We start from the raw sequence: 22,546 nt of genomic DNA on the forward strand, positions 1-22,546 counted from the left end.
GAAATAAAGCTGAAAATAATTATTAGAAGCAAAAAGCTAACAACAGGACCTGAGTTTGGCAGGAAGTGCTGAATAGCAGAATCCCAAGTGGCTAGTCTCCTTGCTCTCGTTCATGTTTTTATCCTTATTCATCATGGACTCTTCTCATTTCACGCCAAACCTGGCAAGATTTGCTAGGAACAAGCTGAGGTTGTTTTGTAAATGAGTTAAATTTTTCTTTGCTCAGAGATGCAGAATGAGAAGGAGCTTTTTCAGTATGAGGTACAAGCAAATGCTAAAAGCCCTTTGTTCCTGCAATATTGTTGCATGCTGTACTGAAAATCCATATCCTGGTCCTAAGCAGTGTGTTGAGCAACTCTTTCTTCTGCTTGTTTCAGCCTAATAGAAGAGCAAATGCCCAAACAGCAGGATAATGGGAATAGGAGTCAGTTACTTTTGTATGGGTGAAACGGAATGTTTGAAGTTTGCATCTGGGTTGGGATAAGCATCCATAAGTTTTCAGATTTCCCTAGAGGTTGGTGTGACTGAAAACTCAGGATCAAGCAAAAATAGCCTAGAAATCTCATACCAGCCACTTTCCTCAAACACATTGTGCTGTTTGTCTGTGGAGATTACCAGGAGACTTCACAAGGATGGTGGGCGTTTTGGCAGTCCAGAGCCAGCCAGAAACTGCAAGTATGGTTTGAAGGATGCCTCTCTGAGGATTTGTGAAATTAAATGAATGAATTTTGGGTAAACACATACCAGTCTGCTCATTTTGCTAACTTACATCCCAATATGTATTCTGTTGGCCAAACAGCCTGCCTTGTGCTCCATGAGACACTTTATAAAGGGCTAGGTCCCAGTGCAGCACTTGCCTTTCCTGAAGACCTTAATAAGTTGTTTTTAGGGTTCTCTGTGCAGAGGTCTGACCCGTTGCTACTCAAAATTAAGGGGTTTGCCCCAGGTTGTCATTGGATGGAGACTTTGAAGGAGAATTATGTAGCTCTCTCTACAGATACTGCTTTAAGCTGCCCTGCAGCTGAAACAGCCCACAATCTTCCATGTCTGAGCTAGCTGCAGGACTGAAATGATCCTAGACTTGTTTGGCATTTGGTCCTATGTTATTTCAGCATCTGTATTCTGTGGCTGATAGAATAGAGTGACACTACAGAGTAAATGCTGTGCATCAGATAAAAAGGTCGTGGGGAGGAGGGGAAGGCGTCCAGTTGCCAGGGCCTTCCACGCTCATCGTCAGGTCGTTTTGCATGCTCCTCTTGTCCTTCCTATATCTGTTTGTGAATCCTGTGTGCAACTTTGGGAAACAACAGTGCTAAATACAAAGGGAAAACCACCCAGCAGCTCTCTTATTTTACTATGACAACATGTGGACCAGACAAAATCAAAGCTTGGGGTTTCCAGGGCAGCAAATTAGTCTTTGTAACTGCAGACTTCTTTCCTGGCAGCTAGGCTTCCTCTATAGAAAAATGAAAGGGCAGTGTGCTAGGGATCTTTCTGTGAGGACAAAATCCCCAGAGAATATCCTCACTGAGAGCCCCTAGTGTTGTAAAAAAGGACTGTGGAAAAACCCTGTCTGTCCCTGGTACTACAAAACAGACTGAATTGATGTGTTTCTGCACCAGTCCTCCATGAACAGGAATGGAGACTACAAGAACACTCCCATTGTGTATGTCAGCATTTGGGGGTAATTTATTCCTTGTGTAGTCTCCTAAAAGAGGCAGATGAGAGAACAAAAAGAGTATTTGTCACAAATACAAGGCGGCTCAGTTCTCTCCTTTGTATTGAGTCCCATGAATAAGAGTATTTGGGCAATATCAGTGAAGTCTGGAAGTACTAAATTGGTCTGAGTAACATGCACTGAGTCCAGAAAATGTCTACATTCTCAGAGCAATACATTATGGAAAAGGTACTCAGCAAAGCAACACCATTAAAAAATCTTCTCTGGGGATAGATAGAAATCCAGGCTAAGATGTTTCTGCAGCTATAACAGGAGGAAACATCCATGCAGGTTACAGGATCAAAAAAAAAAAAAAGAGCAAGAAGGCAGTTCCTCCTAGTATTTGCCCTCTGCATTGTCTTTGGTGCCTTTTCTTTTCCTTTCTAACTGGAGTTTACTTGTACCTGCTGCTTTTGGCTCTGGAACTTGTGGGCAAGAGTAGGACAAACGGACTTCCCTGAAGAATAATTCTATTGTGGTTATTATATTGTAATGAAGATGCCAGTTTTTATATCTCCATCTCCTTTTCTATGTAGTTAGAGAAATTTCTACCTTTGCAGGAAGGGACACATTATTTTTAATCAAAACTTGAGAATGTGGCAGGAGGAGGTACAGCTGCAGATGAGCATTATCTAATTCACCCATCCTGTCATGTGAACATCCCTGCTTAATTTAATACAATTATTTCATCAGTGGGGATAATATCAGCAGCATGATTCACTTATACGTTTCACAACTGTCTTTACCTCTCAGCTTCTTATTACCACTACTGATAATTCCACCACAACTGGCTGCAGAGGAAGGGGAGGGGATGTGCAGGAAGTTGCCAGTATCTTCGTGTGAAGGTGTGGACAGCTGTAGTCCTGAGGGAAGTGATGCCAAAGGATTGTCTTTACATATATGCTGTTGCACCTCCATTTCTGATACATTTTGGTTAGACATTTCTGGATGAGCATGAGACTGAATGAATAAGCCACTGACTGCCTGCATTGTTCAATGGGTGACAATAGCATCATTGTCTTCTGCCCTAGACAAGCCAGGAAGTGCTCCATGTTTTGCATTTCTGTTGAAATTAAGATCTCCATGAAACAGAATGGAGGGGGAGGGGGACAGGGGGAGTGGAGTGAGGCTCTTTTTCTGGTGAGGTAGCAGAGGCATTCTTTTAGAAACCCCCTTCTCTGGCTTCTTACTTCTAACTCATTTGGCTGCAATTTGTACTGTCAAGGTCATTTAAATAGGCAGTAAGATGTGGCGAATGTGTTCCCAGAGGTCATGAAAAGCCTCTTTAGTAGAGCATGCTAGGCTGTGCTTATGCCAGGTCATTTAGGCACATTTGTATTGCCAGTCAGGTGATACACAGAGTAGTTCATGATTTTGTAATAAACAGTGCAACCTGGACAATCAGTGTGTGCCACAGTGGGAGATTTAACGGACAGTACAGTAATTCACTAACTGTATTTTAATAGTGGACTAATCTTTAAAATATGTGAAAAGATGTCAGATTATGAAATCCAAATGAATTGACTGGGCTCTTCCCTACCACCCCCATTTTTTTCTTTCATTGAGATTGGTTTGTTCATCTGGGCTGTTGGTCTTTTATTCAACTCTTGGTGTTTAAATAGTGCCATTTTTAATAAATGGTTTAGAGAGATTCTGAAGATCAGGTTTTATTCCCTTTTTTTCCATATCCATTCTCCACAGAGATAAATTAACCTTCTGTCTTAGGAGGAAGTAAATAGAGACAGCATGATTTAAAGATTAGAAAAGACATTTCAGCCAACTCTTTGTAACATTGGTAACTACAAGTCAGAATTGCTGGGTCTGTCTGAAACTCTGCTGCTACATTACTGTGACTGTGACCAGATACTTTCCTTTTCTTTCTTTCTTTCTCGTTTTCTCCTCCCATATTAATAAGCACATTGTGTTTACCTAGAATTTTACCTTTTGAAAGGACCATACATACCTTATAAAAGCACTGTGGTGCACACTCAACTTACCAGCAGTATTTCTGTTTAAATGTTGTTTGCCAGGCACTTACCTTTGGAGATTTCCAGGGTCTGATGCTTAAATTCAAAAGCTTGCAATTACACAATACCAAGTTGAGTGAAGCTACAAAACACAGCTCTTGAATATTTTGTTTACCCAAAAAACTCTGGTGTAGATGAAGTGTTCTGTCTTCCCTCATATGTCCAGAGATCAGCTGGCAGAAAAACCTAGAACAAATCAAGGATTTAGAGTTCCTCGATCAACAACGTTTTGGTTAATGACAGTCTTCCAATCCTGGGAAGAAAACCACCAGCTCTCCCTAAAACAGTGACTATTCTGACACTGCTGTGATACAGGGGATGGAAATCTCTTCACCAGGGCTTTGCTCTTGCTGTGGCTACTTCATTTTATTAGCCCTCCATCATCTGTTTCTGCTTATGCTTTATTCTCTACATTTATTTTTTGTGTGTGTGTTTTGTTTTGTTAGACAAATGCGCTGCTTTAAAGGAAACATTTCATACCCTTTAATCAAGATCATAGTTTACTTTCATCACGTCTGTGGTTATGTTATTACAAGCCTTTTGGGTCTTAGTGTCCTCTGGTCTGAGCGTTAATCATTTTGGCTCATATATAAATAAATGTTTGACTTTAAAAAATACTGGCTTGAAAAAAAAATTCTTATCAATGGCCTTTTAGAATCACTGCATGTCAAAAAAAAAGGCAGGGACCAATCAATACTGAGCTTTCTCTAATAAAAATGAAGTGCAGGGAGTCCTTCTAGGTCCTGTGATCCCACTGTATAAAGCAGAATCCCCTGGCTGTTTAAATATGCCATCTACCTGGAGTGAACATGGTACATCTATTTTTTTTTAAGTTATTACTCTTACTTGGCCCTAGCTGTTGTGCTGCACTTACAGCCTTGATATAACTGAGAGTGAAGCCTGCTAGTCTGTAAGGAGGCAGAATGTTAGCTGGGAGATTTTATAGTTAAAAATAAAGCTAGGCTAACTTCTAATCCTTCTCGTGGTTACACGTGTGTTTATCAATAATGAACACAATACAGTTCTTGATCTAAACTGGAAGATCAGAGAATCTTGAATTCGTGTCTGCAGATAGGGAAAAGGGTAAAGTGCCTCAGTGAATGTAAGAGTGAGGATCCTAAGAGTCATCTTCACACTTAAGACAGTTATATCTGGGAGACAGGTACTAATACAGTTTTTCAACTCCCATGGAATAAATCAGTGTAGTTCACTGTGGTAACAGAAATCATTTAAATTACTATCAACTCATGTTCCAACATAGGATTTCTAAACTCTCTGACTGAATTTTTAATGTATTTGACTTCCAGCAAGGATTTGAGAATGCTCTTTGAAATAACAGAAATAAAAGTGTTATGAAGACCAAACAGTGAAGTAATACCATTTTGTGAATACATATAATAGCTGAAAATTGTTTACTTATCCTCCTTTATGAGAACCAAGCTTCTGTGACCTCCGATTAATTTACCATTAGCCTGAACACACAATGAAAGTGAATGAAGGGGCAATTTGGAATGACATTTATCAGCTCTGGAACTGTCGACTTCTATTATTTCCACAAGGCCTTATACTTCTTGGCTCCAGAGAAGGCTGTGCTGACTTGAATGAAGAAGAGCATTCTTGCTACCAGGAATAGTTACAGTGCAGACAGCTTCACTGCTGGGTGCCTACGATGGAAAAAAATCCACCTCACTCGTTTCACATTTGCATTAAATGAGACCAAAACCAGTGCTTGGTAGTGGACTTGCACAAGACCTTGCTTTCACACCAGGCTAAAAAAATAGGGAGCAGAAGAACTAAAGAAAGGGAACAGGAGTGAGAGAAGGGAATAAACTTTATAGGGACAGAGTAGCCAAGGGATTGACTCAGAAGGCTGAGACTGAAAAAAGCTTTGAAGCACAAGGGTGCAGGTTGGTATCCAAGCTGACTGCAGCGAGCGAGAGCCGTTCCCATCAGGGACTGGTTGCTGCTCCGTATGAGCAGCACTGCTGCTCTCAGGCAGATTTCCAGTAGCCAGAGGACACACTGCAGCTTTTACTACCATATCTGAAACTAATCAGCCCCTTTTGTTGAGACTACAACAGAGGTGAAGAATCAAATGTACGTGGAAACTAAACTCTCTTGGACTCAACTGAAATAAGCCTGTGAGCAGGTTTGCTTTGCTTCTGACACTGGCTTCCAAACAGATGACTTTGCTCTTCAGGAATCCTTGTCTGGCACAGAGTCGCTGTATTTGGTTGGTGGTTGGTTCATTGGCTAGTTTGTAACTGCACTTTTATGCAACTATCTCAGTACTCATTCTACAGAATTATAGTTGGACTGTTGTGAGATTTATTTATTTTTTTTAATTGAAATCATCAGAACAGCAGAGCAAGTCCCCTTCCTTTTGGCTAGTTGGTTAATTTATTTTATTCTAGTACAGATGGATTTGTGTTTCCATAAAGTAATGTGTCAAGTGCTGGTTGAACTGGGTGGTGTTTTTAACCCCAAGGCTTAAGTCTCCTAGAAGATCAAGACAACTCTGCCTTCTAGGTGTCTGAGGTGCTTCTGAGAATACAGAATATAATCTCCTAACTAAATATTTTGTGTTGATTTTTTTCCCCTTTATTTTATGCACAAGTTGCATCTAGGACAGATTAAATACCACTCTGAGGAAGACAGCATTGTCCATGATGTCCCTTATATGTTTGTCTGCTAAGCTTTATTTTTTTTCTAACTATGACTATTACAAATGTGTAGAAATAAGCAAATATAACAAAAGTGCTTTGTGCAGAGCTTGTTTCTTGAGGGTAATGGAAAGGTTATATGACACTGCTTTGCAGAATCATCCTGTATTTGGAGACATACATCTACATCATACTTCCACAAGCGATAGGCAACTATAAAATTCCTTCTTTACTGCTGCACACCACCCTCTGTGGGGAAGAATCAGTAGTATATGATGGTAGTTACAGATAGATACCTTAGCAGTAACAATAAAACACTCAAACATTATGAGTCTAATTCCAGTCGGCTTTGCATTGCTGTAAGTCAGGAATAATTCTATAACAGTGAATGTACTTAGGAAGATCAGAATCAGCTTCTTCAGTGCCCAGAGCTGAAACCCAGTTGTGTGATTTAACACTTGCAATAGCTAAAGGATGATTTTCCTAAGTCACAGTGTCAGAGGAGATCTGAGTTAATATGTGGTTGTATCCAATACTATGTCCATTAGTTCTGGTTATTTAAAAGTCAGTTAAAATCCCTTCTAAAACATCCCCCATGTTGAAAAGCTTTTTCTGCCTTTTTTTTTCCTTCCTCCTATTGTATTTTATTTTGGTCAAACAAAAATACATGAGTTAGAGTTTTAATGTGCTTTATAGCACTGTCCATTACTCTGTAATCAAGCCAGGTTTAGGAATAATTCCAGTTAGCCTGCAAAAAATGTCATCCAATTTTTCTATTTTCACATAATAATAATTACTGAAATTTTGAAAGTCCATCTGCACAGAAGATGAAAAAATATAGGTACTTACACAGAATTATCCAGGTTATTGTTTCAAATTTTGTGAAAAGAAAGGGCAGGTTCTTCTTGCTCTTTTGCTGTGATGGGAGAGAAGTGTTTATTTCCTGTGATATTTTTGTGTTTGGAATTCTAAGCCTGGAAAAAGAAAAAAAAAAAAAAGAAAGAAAGAAAGAAAGAAAAACAAAAGAACAATTAAAAAAAAAAACCAGCTGAAAACCCATTCACTCAAACACGTTTGCCTGATTTGGGTGGTGGTAGTTGAATTTTAAGTCAAAAGGCGTGTCCGTTCTTACCTAATTCATCCATAGCAAGTTTAAAATCAAATAATTAAAAACATAACTGTAAAATTGCTCTTCATTTTCATCATAGAGGCATATGTCTTCATGTGACTAATCACTTCAGAGAAGATTCTTACGTACAGTGTGCAAATGGAGGATGTTTTCTGATCATGTCATGCTAATTTTCCAGTTTATCAGTCTTTTCAGTTCCAAACTGGAATGACAAGATGATATCACACTTGATCTTAATATATATCGTAGAACCTTTTGGGTGTAGAAGTTCACATGAGCTGAAAACAGCTGTCTTTGCTTGGACGGTGTTGTGCCAACAGCAGGTTTTTCATAACATCTTTTTCTCTTCTGCTCATCGTAGGATGAAGTGGCCCAGCCTCTGAACCTTTCAGCCAAACCCAAGACATCTGATGGCAAGTCTCCCACATCACCCACCTCTCCTCATATGCCAACTCTGAGAATAAATAGTGGGGCCAGTTCACTAAAGTCCTCCGTGCCAGCAACACTAGCGAGTCCTTCAGCCAGAGCGAACACAATAGGTAAGCTCAGACTCATTCCTCCCTCCACGTGACAGCTGATAGCTGTTAATGATAAGTGGGCACTGACCATCCAGACCCATCCCAGGTTGGCATAATACCACATTTGTTGATGTCAATGGGGAAACTCGCAGACTTACTATTTCAAGAGGAGTATTTTAACTTTTACAGACTTGGAAAACAAAGATCTCTGTTATTTCAGATAATGCTTTATCAATAAAAGTTAATAAATGTGATTTAACAGCATACATTACATGATATTGTACTACATCATCTAAAAGCAATGGAAAAACTTAAAAAAATACTCCCTTTGAGTTAAAAGTCTAGATATCAAATCCATCTTTGCCAAATTGCTGGTTTAATCCTTAGTCTGCTAAAAAGCTGCATGGAGCACTCTTTTTTACCTTGGTCTAACAAGCCAAACAATCACCAGCTTCATTCAAAGGAAAAAGTATGATGTTGTATCTTTTAAAGTCTTGACTGGCTGTTTTAGAAATTGTTCCAGAAAGTAGCATTAGTTCTTCCCCCTGCCTCTCTGCCTGAGGACCATTTAAATAACAACAGTCTCAGTGGGGATTGCACAAGTCTATGTGTTGAAGGTGCTGCTCTGTGTGTGGAAGTAAAATATGTACACACCTCATTCTTCATCCTTGTAACCAAAACATTTTATTCCATGAAGTGACTGAATATAACTTGAATTAAGATTTCAGCATGTAAATCAAGCTCTGTTTAGAGAGTTAAGTGACGTAGATGGTTGTACCTTTGTGACTGTGTGTCTCACTGTGCCTAAAGCATCTCCGGCTGGGCACTCCAGAGGATGGCACAGAAAAACAAAAGAAGCCATAGGTCAAACGTATCAGAAGCTCTTTCTGTGGTATCTCAGTGCTATGCAGGAAAATCTTCTTGTGTCTCTGTGGGTCTCTCCCAAGCTTATTGTAGTCTGTATTCTACCTGCTTGGATGCCAGGAAGACCCATAGTTATGTCCAAAGATCAAAAGAGATCTAGCTCCCACTGGGCATGCATGATTATTGGTAATGTTAATGAGGGTTGCATAAAGCAGACAGAGAATATGCTTCTCTGCCTTTTAGAAAATAACTTTATTTGGTATGACATGTTAACAATCACGTTAATATTTTGTCAATACAACATTGTTAATTGTTAATTCATCTATATTATTAACCCTACACTCTTTAACTGTGGTTGATAATGATGTATGTCATCCTTGATTTGCTTGGCCCTACTGCTTTCCAATTACAATGCATCAAGTTTCAATTTTTTCACATTAAATTCTTTGTCCTTAATAGAGTGAGCATCTGACCTGCATCTCAGTGGCAGGACTTCTCTTGTTCTCTCCTCTCCAATCTTCTTTTCCTACACACCTGATATTTTTCATAGGTCTGAGACCCCTGCAATTTACTTCTTTTAACAAAATGCAGATTTTGAAATGCTGTACCTGTAATGAGTGATAATGTAATTGGATAAAAGCTGTGAAGATGAATGGAGCTTTAAAGGTCACTCTTGTAAGAAGAATTAATGTGTTATACCATTAATAAACCATGGAAAACTGTGGAGCAAAAGATAACATACTTAAGTTATTGTTAATGACACAGAGTTCACCGCTCTATATCTCCCAGCTACAAATATAGAAAGTGACTTTTTGAGGTTGCTGAGCAGTATCACTGTGCATACTGTGTATATAAGATAAGCAGTCTTTAACTGGTGCAGGAGCTGGACAGACACAGCCTTCTAACAAAGGTTTATCCTTTAATGGAAGACTGGGAGAATGAAAGGCTTGTGATCACTCTACGGGGTCTTTTTCTGCTAACTTCTAGGTCAGATCCAATAGGGTTACAGCAAGTAAAACTCATTACCATGTTGAAACTGTTTGGTGATCTTAAAATAGTGAGCATGACATTTCCAGTCACCCTCCAGTAGGAGCTATGCCACAGAAAATTTTGATAGCATTTTTAGCAAAGGTACAAAGGTCCCTAAAAGCAGTAGAGAAACTGGATCACTTTTTTACCTCGAGAGCTAACCCTCTACAAAAAGTCACTGGGAAACATGCAGTCATTTGCCAGGCAGTTACTTTCACCATTTGAATGATTGGAGCTGTCAATTCAAGGCACAAGTTGTCTGTCCTAGGTGTGCACTGCCCACCTTGCTGGGATGCAGCTGAGCTGTCATTTTTCACCACCACTAACTTCACATGAAAACCATTCTCTGAAAGCAGCTCTTCAAGCTCCTTGGTTCCCATGGCACAGGAAATCCTCATGTATTGCTCAGTTGTCTTTGGAGGACGTAGCCTTATATCCTCCCATGATTAGCAGTATAGCTGCATTTGGGCATGCAGATCTGTAGTCCCTTTCTAGAGCTATTCGTACAGTGTATAAATTATGCTACAGACTGAGCAGTCACAAATGTCGTGGCTTCATGTATGACTTTAAATCCAAGCACTTCTTTTTGGGAACAGGCATATGTCCGTGTACTAAAAACAGAAACAACTTCTCTCTGCCCTTTGCCGTTATCTGCAACATCTCTGTGCTAGTTTGGCAATCCTTGTAACTAAGTGCATTTTATGTAATGCAGTTCCCCTCTCTGTCAATAATTCACCACCTACCCTAAACAACAATAATTTACATTCAACTCGCTTCTATATTAATCATTTCCCTGCACACCAGCATCTTGGCAGCTACTGAAAAACATAAGGAGTGCTTGCTTTTATTCACTGTCATGTGCCAAACTATCTCAAAGATAGCAGTATTCAGGAAAAGCCAAATAGTCTGGAGAAGGGCATGAATTCCAGTTCCTAGGCAAATTCAGCAGTATTACAGATTGAAAGTCTTATACCTAGCCTAATCGAGAGCACAACCAGCAGTAACACTCCTGTTTGTTTGTTTGCTTCTTTTTTAATTTATTCTGACTACGTGCAAGCTTGATCAGTAACAGATGCAAAGTGGGGAAGAAACCAAGCAAGTTGATAAAATGGATGTAAAAAAAGAAATCAGCTGGTAGCATTGTGCTGGTGCAGGTTAGATCCTTTCTTATGGTGGGAAGGCTGGAATTATTGGAATTCCATTGGCTCAGAACTACTGAACTGGGTCATTTGATAAAAGCAATGTGGATCAATTTATTTCATATAAAACTCTGAGGGTTCCTGAGTATTTAGCCAAAAGCTAGCTGTTAGCACAGTTAGCAACAGTCAAACCACACAGAAACTTTTCGGTTTTTGTGTGCCAAGGAGGATGGGAATACCAGTCCCATTCTGTCTGCAGTCTAAAAAAACAACAATAAAAACCCAAAGCAAACTAAAATCCTGACAGCAGCGCAGCACTGAACTAATCTGACATCAGCCTCTTCCTCTGAAATGTTTTAAGCAGCAAGACAATGTCCTACGTTTTTTGGCAATCGGTGGATCAGATAGAAGAGTCTAGCAATACAACAAGGATGTGTAATCTGACATGATTAGACAAGGCTCTTTAGGAACAGAACATTCATAATTGAGACAAAGAAAGAGTATTAATAACACTTTCCTAACACGGCAGTTAGCCATTTTATATTTCCTTTCTTTAATCTTAGTGTTTTTCAACAAATCATGGGATTTAATAGCGTGTTTTGGCAGATTAGAGGATTTATGGCCCAGATGTTTTTTGTTCTAAAAATGGATTAGGGTGTAAAGTTTGCTGGAATCCATGGAACATGTTGAGGCAAGCCGGTCATTTTGTGTGTGATTAGTGCCTGCCTTCTGTCTCACAGTCCCTCCATCTGTCACAATTCACCAATGGATCTGGTTAGATTTAGCCTCATGTCACAAACAGAAGTCCCTTTTCTGGGCAATTTCATATTACAGATTCATTTTATGCCTTTTTTATGCCCTAGTTAAAAGACAGGAAAAAGTGTGCGCTTGCACGCACGTGTGGGGATGTGGAGAGGAGGAGGGAGATTGATAGATATTAGCCTCTCCTTGAATGTTTGAAAAATAGACCGGGGCTTGGAGTCTCCCATCAGTATTCTATCCTACAAATCACATGCAGATCATAATAAGTATAATCTACAGTACGCTAAAGGAAAAAAAAAAAAATGACAAAGTGTCACATTTAAAATTAAATAGTATTAGCTGTGCCGGTGATGCTTGTAACATTTTAAAAGGAAATAATTCAGTGACTACTAAGGCTAAGCCCTAGGCTGTGAATTTGCAGCAAAACAGTGGACATTTGACCTACTATTAGCAGCATGAATAGGAGTGGGAATGTAGGTCCGTGTAGCTGTGGTTTCTTACACATTTCTGAGTGACAGGTGGTGGTGGGGAGCGTTCAGTGGATGAGGTTTCTCTTCCCAGCCATTATGCATTTCATATCTATAGCAAACCACCGCCACCTGTGGTTTATTTTAATGTATTCACAAGTTCTAAGAAGGGGAAGAACGAAGTGGTCTGTTTTGAAGAGTTTGGGACTGCTGGCGTGATCAAAGCTTCCCCAAACTCTCATCCGGTTCCATCCTGCTACATACAAACCACAGGGCCAACTTCTGCAGCATCAGGGAAATATTGAAACTAATGGGAGCAAATATCAGGATGATGATTTTGGCACTGAGGTTTCTCAGGCTTTCTATCCAGGTGGCTCTGTCATTACAGGAACAGAATTACAAAGCACGGGCAGGTTTCTGGGCATTACCTTTTCACTTGGTCTCATTAATAACAATAAACCGTTGGTGCCTTTCATCGATGAAAGCTGAAGTGTTTTCTTGTAACTTTCTTTTTTTAAGATATCCTGTCTTCTATCACGTCGCCAGGTTATTTAAATGACCACGATGCTGTTACCAAGGCAATCCAGGAGGCCCGGCAGATGAAGGAGCAACTTCGGAGGGAACAACAGGTGCTGGATGGGAAGGTGGCCGTTGTGAACAGCCTGGGTCTTAACAACTGCAGGGCAGAAAAGGTGAGTTTCTGAGACTCTCTTTCTTTGCAAAGCATCAGAGATTGCAGTTGGCTCTCCCTAAAGATACGGAGGTCCTTCCTCCATATTTTTTTTTTTGGCCTTTTTCTTGCTCTGTTTACTTCTTCTCCATTTTAAAACAAAATAGTTCCTTCTTTCAAAAAGAAATGTAAAGTAAAATGAAAACCACAGCCAAAAGATGTCATGAGAGACCTGGAGACCCTTGGGGGAGAGCAGGGAGGAGGCAGAGATAGCGAAAGCCCTCATGAAAACTTTAGAGGCCACTAATTCTCTGTTCGGGCCTGTCAACGTGTATTATGAGAAGGTGATCCTGGAAATCTCTGGGTCTAAGTGGAAATCTTGCTTTATGGAAATGCTTACATGTTTTTGTGAGATGAGATGGATTTGAAAATATTCAGGCTTCTTTAGGAATGTAAGCTTTGCTGATACTCAGGCTCAGCTTCTGGGTATTTAGCCTTGTGAGGTTGTCATATATGATATTTTGTGACCATTGCAATGTAGCACTGTCATATCACGTTAGATGACTTAACAAAATGGAAAAAATGGAGAATTGACAACAGAAAGTGCACCAAATATTTGCAGTGAAACTTAGAGGCAGCAGAATGTATGGGCCTCACCACCTTCTACTTTTGATCTGGCCTGTGTTATACCAAAATACTGAGAAGGTGAATATTCTCTAGTAAAATTTGTATGTACTGTAGCCATTGTGTATATCAAAGAGGTTGTGATTTGCTGCCCTTCTCTGTAAATACCTGATGTCTTTCCATGCACTGCCCTGGCTTGTGGAGGATAAATAGACCTGCCAGTCCTTGCTGCCACATTTCTAATGAGCTGTCCTTGTACTGCTACACCTAAGATACACCTACAAACTCTTGTGTGCATTTCAATACCATACAGCAAGACTTTTTCTTCGATACCTCTGTTCCCCCACAGTATTTGTGGAGGTGATAGAGCCTTCATTGAGCATTACAACAAACACGACCTTTATTGCATTTGCTGTAAACCGAATTTTATTGAGGCTGCTTCTAGTGACTTTTCACTGTTAGGCCTTGTGTGAATCACTGAGATAGGCAGATAAACAGAATGAATAAAAAAGATCAGCTATTTAGCAGAAACTTGAAAGTCAGTCATCCTAGGAAGCTTGTGAGTCAAACAATATTGTCCAGAATGAGCAGATTGCTAATTTGGATAGCTTTCCATTTTCCCTGGTTTTAGATGGGGTTTGATCAATAAGCTGTGAGAAGCCAGCAGTCTGGGTAATGAATGTTAAATGTACATGTGAGTCTCTCCCTACTGTACTTTTTTCATCAGCCTATCCTGGGTGTAAGTGATGTAGAAATGACTCCAATTTCATGCACTTTCTTGAGAGGAAGGGGAAGAAGAAAAGAGGTCGGTGTAATAGGTATCTGGTAGTATATACAATCTCTTTTAGAAGAATAAGAGCTCTGGTCTGGGGAGAGGGAGGAAGAAGGAGAGGGATGGGGCGTGTTTACGGCGTTTCTCATAGAAGAGTACCAGGAGTGAAAAGGGGAAAGCGGAGTGTCAGATATAAGAAGAAGTGATCACAAGCACAAAGGAATTTATATTCAAATATTTAAGCATTCTTGAAAGGATGCTCGGAGCAGAAATTTCTTTTCTCTGCTCCCCATGTAGAAATGACTTTAACACTCAGCCAGATGCTAATGCAAAGTGACTCAAGCTATTCCTCGCAAGCATAGCTAAATTGCCGTTATTTGTTAAGCGCATTGAATTCAGCTGTGGATACAGCAGTTGGTTGCATTCAGAAAGCATCTGTACCCTTTTTTTCTTCTTCCTTTTTTTTTTTTTTTTTTTTTTTATTTAATCCTCCAAAGCAGAGACAACTCTACCTATCTCCCCCCTCTCCTCCCTTGTGCTGGCTGGGAATTGTCAAGTGACAACCGACCAAATCCTTTTGGACAGGAAGCCTTCATCCTGAGTTCTATATACTTGCAAAGCAGGCCTTGTGGTTGGATCAGGAAGCCCATTAAAAGCACTTTGATGGTATGGAAATTCATCTTCATGAAGCACCCAGGCCCCTAAGCAGCATACTGTTTAGCTGTGGTTACAGATCAGTCATTCACATCGGAGGGCAGTAATTGTGCTGACGGCTTGTTCGGCAATGGAAGTACATAAAATAATCCCAGGCCCTCCACCACGGCATTGCGAGTTAATCTTCTTTAATACAGATCAGCTGTTGTTCTAACACATGACTTTATGCTGGCTCTAGTGACTCTGCACAGCCTTTTGATTAAGTAACAGGAGTGGAACCATCTGCATTCACTTTATTCTGTTACTTTCCTATTGTTGGTATTCTCCTTACCCCTTCTGTTTTCACTTCTCACCCTCATCCCCAGTTGAAGTTTATTTTCCTCTCTAATTCATGCCTCCTGGTGGGCTCGTGGAGGGCAGAGAGGAGTTCTTTTACAAGGTAGCAGAAAGAAAAGAATTGTTTCCTCGGTTGAAAATTTTTCTAAAGCAGCTGTAGGGTTTTCGGGTTTTGATGCAATAAATGCCAAAACTTTATCAGGCTGCACTGACTATTTTATTTTATTTTATTTTATTTTATTTTATTTATTTTATTTTATTTTCACAGGAAAGAATAGAACCAAGTCTAAGCTCTCCTAGACTATAATGGGATTTGAGTTCCTAGGGTATCCACTTAAGCCACTAACCATTAGCTAAGAAGCTGCACATTTTAACTTGTAGGGTCTCCTGAGATGTCTCTTGCCTTTGGCCCAAAAGAGGAAAGGACCTAAGGCTGTAAAGTTTAGGTATTTGTACTCCTTTCTCATATATGCTCCAGGCCATCCACCAAGTAGCCAGCTGTGCAAGTTCAGATCCAGACAAACACCCCAACTTCTCTAAAGTCTGTGTCTGCTTGATACAGGACTTTAAAAATTTCTCTCTTATTAAGCGCAATATTTGAGAGGAAGGCAAATGTTGCCATTTTGAATTAAATTTTATTCTATTTTTTCCCCGTTTTCAAGGGAAAGAAAAATTTGAGATAATTGGGCAGATGGGTAGTGGGAAATAGAATGCTACAGGGCTCCCACTCAGATTTTCCCTTCAGAAGCTCACAGTCCCACTGGGGTACTTCAAGGCAGCACCCTGAACATTTGGGATATTCCTTTTGCTCTCTGGTTTCTTCCTGACAGGGCAATTTTGAGATGGGGGTTGGAATTAAGAGAGGATTAGTCTGATGTACCTATGTGTCCAAGGGCATATCTGTACTTAGAAATGGACATTATGCCTGCACTTACACAGAGAGGAAAGCTCCTTCCTGTAGCATGGCCTCAATCTTTATAGGCAACAAACACTCATCTGGGGCTATCCCAGATTTTCCACCCTTCTTTGCTGCAGTGGCTGGTGTAGTTATGGAGACCTCCATTTCTCTGAGACCTGTTGAACTTCTTGTTGCATGAATTGCCGCTGCAGCCTACCAGTGACGGTGGGCTCGGTGCAGTTCTGAACATGTATGTTAGACTCTTGGTAGGGATTTATCTGCCAGGGGTAGCTGGGCAGGCTCAGGGCTGGAAATCACCTTTGTGAGTCTCTGTTAAAGCTCTTGGGTCTTTTCTCCACACATGTACATAACCCGTTATCTGGCTTCTGTTCCCAGATGGGTTGATCCCTATGGCCAGCCAGACCTGCCAGCTGTAAGGCAGTAGTCAGACAGGGATTTTGTGGAATTGGAGAGAAACTGCATAAAAGGAGTCATAAATGAGAAAAGATTTTTAAAAATGGCTAGGATGATTTGAGTGAGTCACTTTATGGGCATCCAACTTGGACCATCTTGAGGGATTTGATGTTCAGAGGATTACAGTAAAAACTATGAACATGATGATGAACATGGATTTTACTAAAACCTATTTTAATTGCAAATGCAATAAAACATATTTTTACATTACTTTTCTTGGAAACATTTCCTTGTATAAATGAGAAGTGTGTGTATATATTTTTCTGGTTTCCTGGAAACCCAGGAGCATAGTTTTATTGGTAATTATCATCTATAGTTAATTATAGCTTGATGTGTACTATACATAAACAGTGTTACCTTTTATACTAGAGGACAGGTTGTCATCTAGTGCAAACACCACAACAGGCAGGATCAGGGAGCGAACTCTAGTCTGTTTGTTCTGCCCCAAACCTGCCTGTTCCTCTGCAAAGGAGATGCACACGAACACAAAGAGCCAGCACGTGTGTGCATGCATACAAGCCTATAGTGCACTCTTCCAGAGATGCACAGCACAAACAGGCACCGAGCTAGCCAGTGATTTCCTGACTGGAGCCAGACTCTCAAGCGTTTGTGTGTGTACCCTGGCAACTGAAAAACGCAGGAAGGGAGCACCCAAGCAGGTGCTCCCTTCCTGCTCCCTTTCGAGCATGTGTCTGTGTGCACTGGTCCAGATGCAGGTACTACCTTCCAAATGCTGGTGCCTGGTGCTGTAGAGGTACAGGCAGCTGGGACAGTTGTGTAGGTGTGCACAGCCACACGAGCAGTTCAGCTGTGACAGACACAGTCCCACTTGCAGCACACTCTGAGGTGAGTGCACCCAAACACGTGTGCCTCCCGTGCTGAAGTGTTCCTGGACCTGTCTTACAAGTTCCCCCCGTTAGTGCTCCTAGCGTGTCCCTTTAAAAGGCTCTGACATGTACTTGTCTGCTGGGCTGTAAACTAAAAAGCTATTTGTAACAATATTTATTCCAGCCTTGTAGGCAGGAGCCTATTTATTACTCATGCTTATGGAACACCAGGTTCAGGATGTCTTTCCTCCCATTCCCACCCACTCCTCCTCCCACCGTAGTCCCCCCTCCCACCCCCGCCTTCCCCTCTTCTCCTTAAGAGAGTGCAAAACATGAAATGACAGTGACCAATGTTGACTTAATGTGGATGTTTAATAATGAAAAAAGTGTGTCAGTTCTAGCATTAGTTACAAATGGCAGTAAGTATATCGGGTGGCAGCCCTGTAATAATTTTACATCCATCATTCCTTCCTGATGCCTCACTGGCTGCCTGATGGATGGGGATAGCAGAGTTAACTCTTGAGAAACTGCTGTGATCTGCTGAGCTGCAATGAATTCTGTCCCTGCTCTCCCCTCGGGGAGGAGCGGGATATTAAGAATCTCAAACCTGCAGATGCTGCTGTCTTTGAGAAATAAAACACTGGAGCTCACTTTACTAAAGGCAGGAGGAGCTGGTTTAACACATGGGATTTAAATTTCTATTGTAGTGGAGAATTTTACTTCAATAACTTTTTTTCTTTCCTTAACTGTTAAATTTGAACCAGAAAGTCAAGAAAAAAACTGAAGGAGAGAAGGGCAGGGAGGAGAAAAAAAGAGAAGGGCTGGTAAAACAGACTCTGACCCTGTGCTTGCTGCAGACACTTAACAGTTCGCAAGTCAGACTAGACTGAGGAAGTTCTAATGATTGAAACTGGAAAGAACAGGACCTGGTGCAAGCCAGGCTTCCCAAACAGGAGAGACCGACTGGAAAGAAATCCAGAGGTGCAGCGTTAGCGTCATAAACCAAATCGCTTTGTGGGAGTTGAAACCTTCCCACTTTCATAAACTCCATCATATCTAACTGGAAAAATACTTCAGCATTCTCAGTGACTAGCAGAGACTGTGTTGCCCACAGACATTACATACACACACACTTAGCCCTGCACATTCAGCAGACTGCTGATGCATGTGTCCTGTAATCTGTAGCCCACTCTATTCCTCACTGGCCTGTAAAACACTAGGAAAGATGATCGGCATAATATTTTTGTTCTCCCCTCACAGCATGAGCAGAGATCTGTTTGGAATAATTATTATACAATGTGGGGACCAGGGAGTATCTTGCAGACAATGGACTGCTACAGTCCCACAACACAAAAGTTAACATATTAACCTAACAACAGTATATCCCTTTCTTATTAGCCTTCTCCCTACCCTCTTCCTAATTCTGTCTTACTGAGGTTCTTTGCCAGCAGAAATTCTTGTATGCGGGTTGAAGACCTCTTTGTTAATGCTATCAACACAGAGCAGACAGTTTTCAAAACCCATGACAAGGCAGCAAGCAGGTATTATGTCATCATCCATCCATCACCCTGTATGTCAGCCTTTCAGTGAGTCCAATCAGCGGGCTCAACAGGACCTTTCATGTTCAACGAGCCCTCTATTCAGCAGGGCTACTGTATCCATTGTCATTTCTCCTGAAACTTTTCTCAAATTTAATTAAAAACACATGTCAAGTTTGCACACTGCAAAGATCAAAATTGGTTTTGCTCGACACTGGTAACTAAGCATTAAACATTTTGATTTGCTTCAGCAGAAAGTTTATTACTTTTTCCTTGCCCCTCCACCCCCCATCTTTTTTTTTTTTTTTTTTGCCATTTGCTTTGTGGAGCTTGTGTATATTTATATTTACAGCCTCTGCATTTAATGGCCACATGCCTTGTTTTCACAGATGGCCAGTGGAAGACTTCCCCTCCCCCTTTTCTTTTAGTAAAGCCTGCCTTTGGTTTTGATACTTTTGTCACAGTGCCACTACTCTCAGTTAGCGAGTGCCTACGCATGGGAGGGAGAGATTCAGCAATAAGGATTTATTTTTCTTTTAATTCCTCCAAGGATTTTAGCTCTCTATTTTAAAATGCCTTTTTTTTTTTTTTTCTGATTGATTGACCATCCTCTATTAAATGCCCAGATAACATTTTTCAAAAGAAAGATTGTGTGTCTATTTCTGCATGTCTTTAGTGCATCATCATGACAGGGGTGCATGGACAGGGCTAGGGAATAAAAAATGAAACATACAGAAGCAAATTCTGCCCACAGAAGTGGGCATGAAACTCCCATTGAAGTCAAGGAGAACAGCAGGCAAAGAGGCAAGGGATCCTTGGGTATGATCCTGGATCCTTGCAGCTGCTGAAGTCTGAATGAGAATTTAAGTCTTCATTTTACTCCAAAGGGCAGAGATTGGAAACATTCATAGGCTAGTGTGGATCAGGAAGGACTGCAGCTGTTTATACCTTAGTGGAAATGTTATTAAGTCCAATAAAAATGGATCAACTTCCTCTTGAAGAAAAAAAAAAAAAAAAATAATTGATTTGGAGTTCTTGTTACATCTTTGGAGCTTTTTGAGTCTTGGGGTTTAAGTTCTAAGCTATGCCCTACAGCCATGAGAGCTAATTACTTCCTGAGATTTTATTATTATTTTTACATAATCACGTGCCTCCAATAGCCAGAGCTTTCAGCACATTCATGGGCACCACCAGCAGTGCAGTACCTCCCTTCAGTGTAATAGACGCTGATCCTGATTCCTCTGTGAATTGTGTCCGTTTGGTCTCTTGGAGGGTCAGCTTGTCTTGTTCTACCAGTCCTGGTATGCAGATGTTCACTTAGCTGAGTGACAACTAGGCACAAGTGTGTCTTAGCGGTGCTGAACTTTTCCTTTAATTGAATTGATGCTGATGCTGAGGAGTAGGCAGACTAAGCTTTACTGTATGAGTGAGAAAATGTTGTGGTTTCTTCTTAGGAGATGGCCTAGATAGTATGTCAGCTTATTCATTAAGGCCAGAAGAAACATAAGCAAAGATCTAGCAGCCTTCATAATTTTAATACCTTCTAGGGAAAACTGGAAAAGAACAGTCAATACATCTGTAATGCTGCTGTGCCGTTGAGTCACCCATTGTTTAATAAACAATTGCCAGGAAAGCAGAAACTCTGTTCTTGCTTCTCTTTACGTGTGTGTAGACCCTCTTTCCCAGGATATCCTGTGTGGGTTGTGATTTTCATCTTGTTTCGTTTTTGGTGTGCCACCTCTTTTCCTCAGTTAACCCTTCCTTTCCTCACTGATCAGTTGTAGCAGATCTCTCTGACCCACTGTGAAATCCTCCATTAAAATCTATGCAGCAAATTTCATCCATAGATCTCAAAACTCTTCACAATGGTGGGAGAACGTTACAACCTCCATCCCACTTAGTTGGGGAAACTAAGGTGCAAGGACTGAACAACTTGTGCAGAGTTACAGAGCATGTCAGCCCAAGATAATCTAGATGAGAAACTGGGTCATGTAACTCTTAACCTATTTGCAATCAGCAGATTACAGCTGGATCTAATTGTGGTCGGTGCCCACGCCTGTGCTGTGAAAACTTTTCTAGGAGGGAAGCAGTGTCTCATCATTCTGCTTTGCTTTTGCCTTTCTTTTAATTTCTTCTTTAAAGTGATGGGCTGGGCCAGTCCTGCATGCTTTTTCACTTAAAAATCCTGACTTGCACTAACTCTCAGAGCTCATAACCAAAGAAAAGGAGAACCTCAGTGTCCTCATTTCATCTCGAATTGTTACTTCCCATCAGTTTGTTTCTAAGTCCTCTACTAAGGAAGTCATTCTTTCTCAAATAAGGAATTAAAAAAAAAAAACTCTTAGGGACCTGACTCCTGTCAAGTTATTGAAATTTTTCCTCTTTTTATTTTAGAGGACTCTCTCTTGCCTTCAGTGCTTTGAAAGGTACTGACCTGGGAGCCCTTAGAAACCAAAAATCTATGTCAGTAATGTATGGCAAAGAAAATGACTATCCAAATTTCACCCAGTTCCCCCTGTGACTGCATGTCTGCTCCTGAGAGCAGAGTAATTAAATGTCTGAGCCTGCTTGATCCATCTGATTTTTTCCCTATAGCACCTCACAGGGCACCTCTAAACAGAGTCCATATAGCACTTCATATAGATTGCAAATCAGATGCAAAGATTTCTAGGCAGTATTGAAGCAGCCAGGATTTGAATATATGCTGTAAACCAAAAGATACGGTTCCTTTGCCAAGTGATGTAGCCCCAGCTAATACTGCATCTAATAATTCTGAAAGAGGTATCATAAAATCAAGTAGAGCCTCAAATAAAGACTGTTCTTTTATTTTCTTTCTTCTAATGCTGCTTTTAGGTTCTGTGGGTGGATTATTCCACGAAAAAGAGAGATCTCAGATAAGCAAGACTGAAAGAGTTGAGGGGGTGGTGAATGCATTGTTTCTTCATACTCAACTTTGATGCAACAACAACAACAAAAATCTCCCGAATGATAAATTGCTGTGACATTATAAATAATCTTTCATCTTCTTTGGTGGTCCACAAAGTTTATATAATTGGAAGGCTAAAACCCTTCTTTGTTGTTTCTTCCCTTTTGATTAGTACAGTAGAAGACTATAAAATTGTGCAGCCAGAAGGGTTTTAACAATTACTGAGTCAACATTTGAAACTCTCACTCTATTTTATCATTTTATGCATGTGCTTTTTATGAGTTCTGCAGCCCTGGAAGCGTTACTTAAGCAAGGCCCATTGTAATGGCGGATCTGTAACTGCTGGTATTTTTATTTTGCTTTCTCTTATAACTTGTGCCAGCAGCAGGAGTCTATGCTCACAAAGCAATTATAAACTTCAGGTTATAAGTTTTAGATAAGATTCAGGAGCACTAGTTTTGGTTTCTAAAACTACCAATCTTATCAAGGAACCTTTATCAAATCACGTAATA

The 22,546-nt window shown here is 40.5% G+C and overlaps 1 protein-coding gene across 1 annotated transcript in view; it reads left to right on the forward strand.

The window, feature by feature from the left end:
• SOX5 (SRY (sex determining region Y)-box 5) overlaps window positions 1-22,546 on the forward strand; it is a gene marked incomplete at its 5' end in the record, with an annotated part of 156,477 nt that overhangs the window by 116,204 nt on the left and 17,727 nt on the right. The window contains 2 exons of the mRNA XM_008940116.1: window positions 7,898-8,075; window positions 12,835-13,007. Coding sequence (XP_008938364.1) covers window positions 7,898-8,075; window positions 12,835-13,007 — 351 coding nt within the window. The remainder of the gene's footprint in view (window positions 1-7,897; window positions 8,076-12,834; window positions 13,008-22,546) is intronic.

The sequence above is a fragment of the Merops nubicus genome, unplaced genomic scaffold (genome assembly GCF_000691845.1).
Source record: "Merops nubicus isolate BGI_N331 unplaced genomic scaffold, ASM69184v1 scaffold37440, whole genome shotgun sequence".
Lineage (NCBI taxonomy): Eukaryota > Metazoa > Chordata > Aves > Coraciiformes > Meropidae > Merops > Merops nubicus.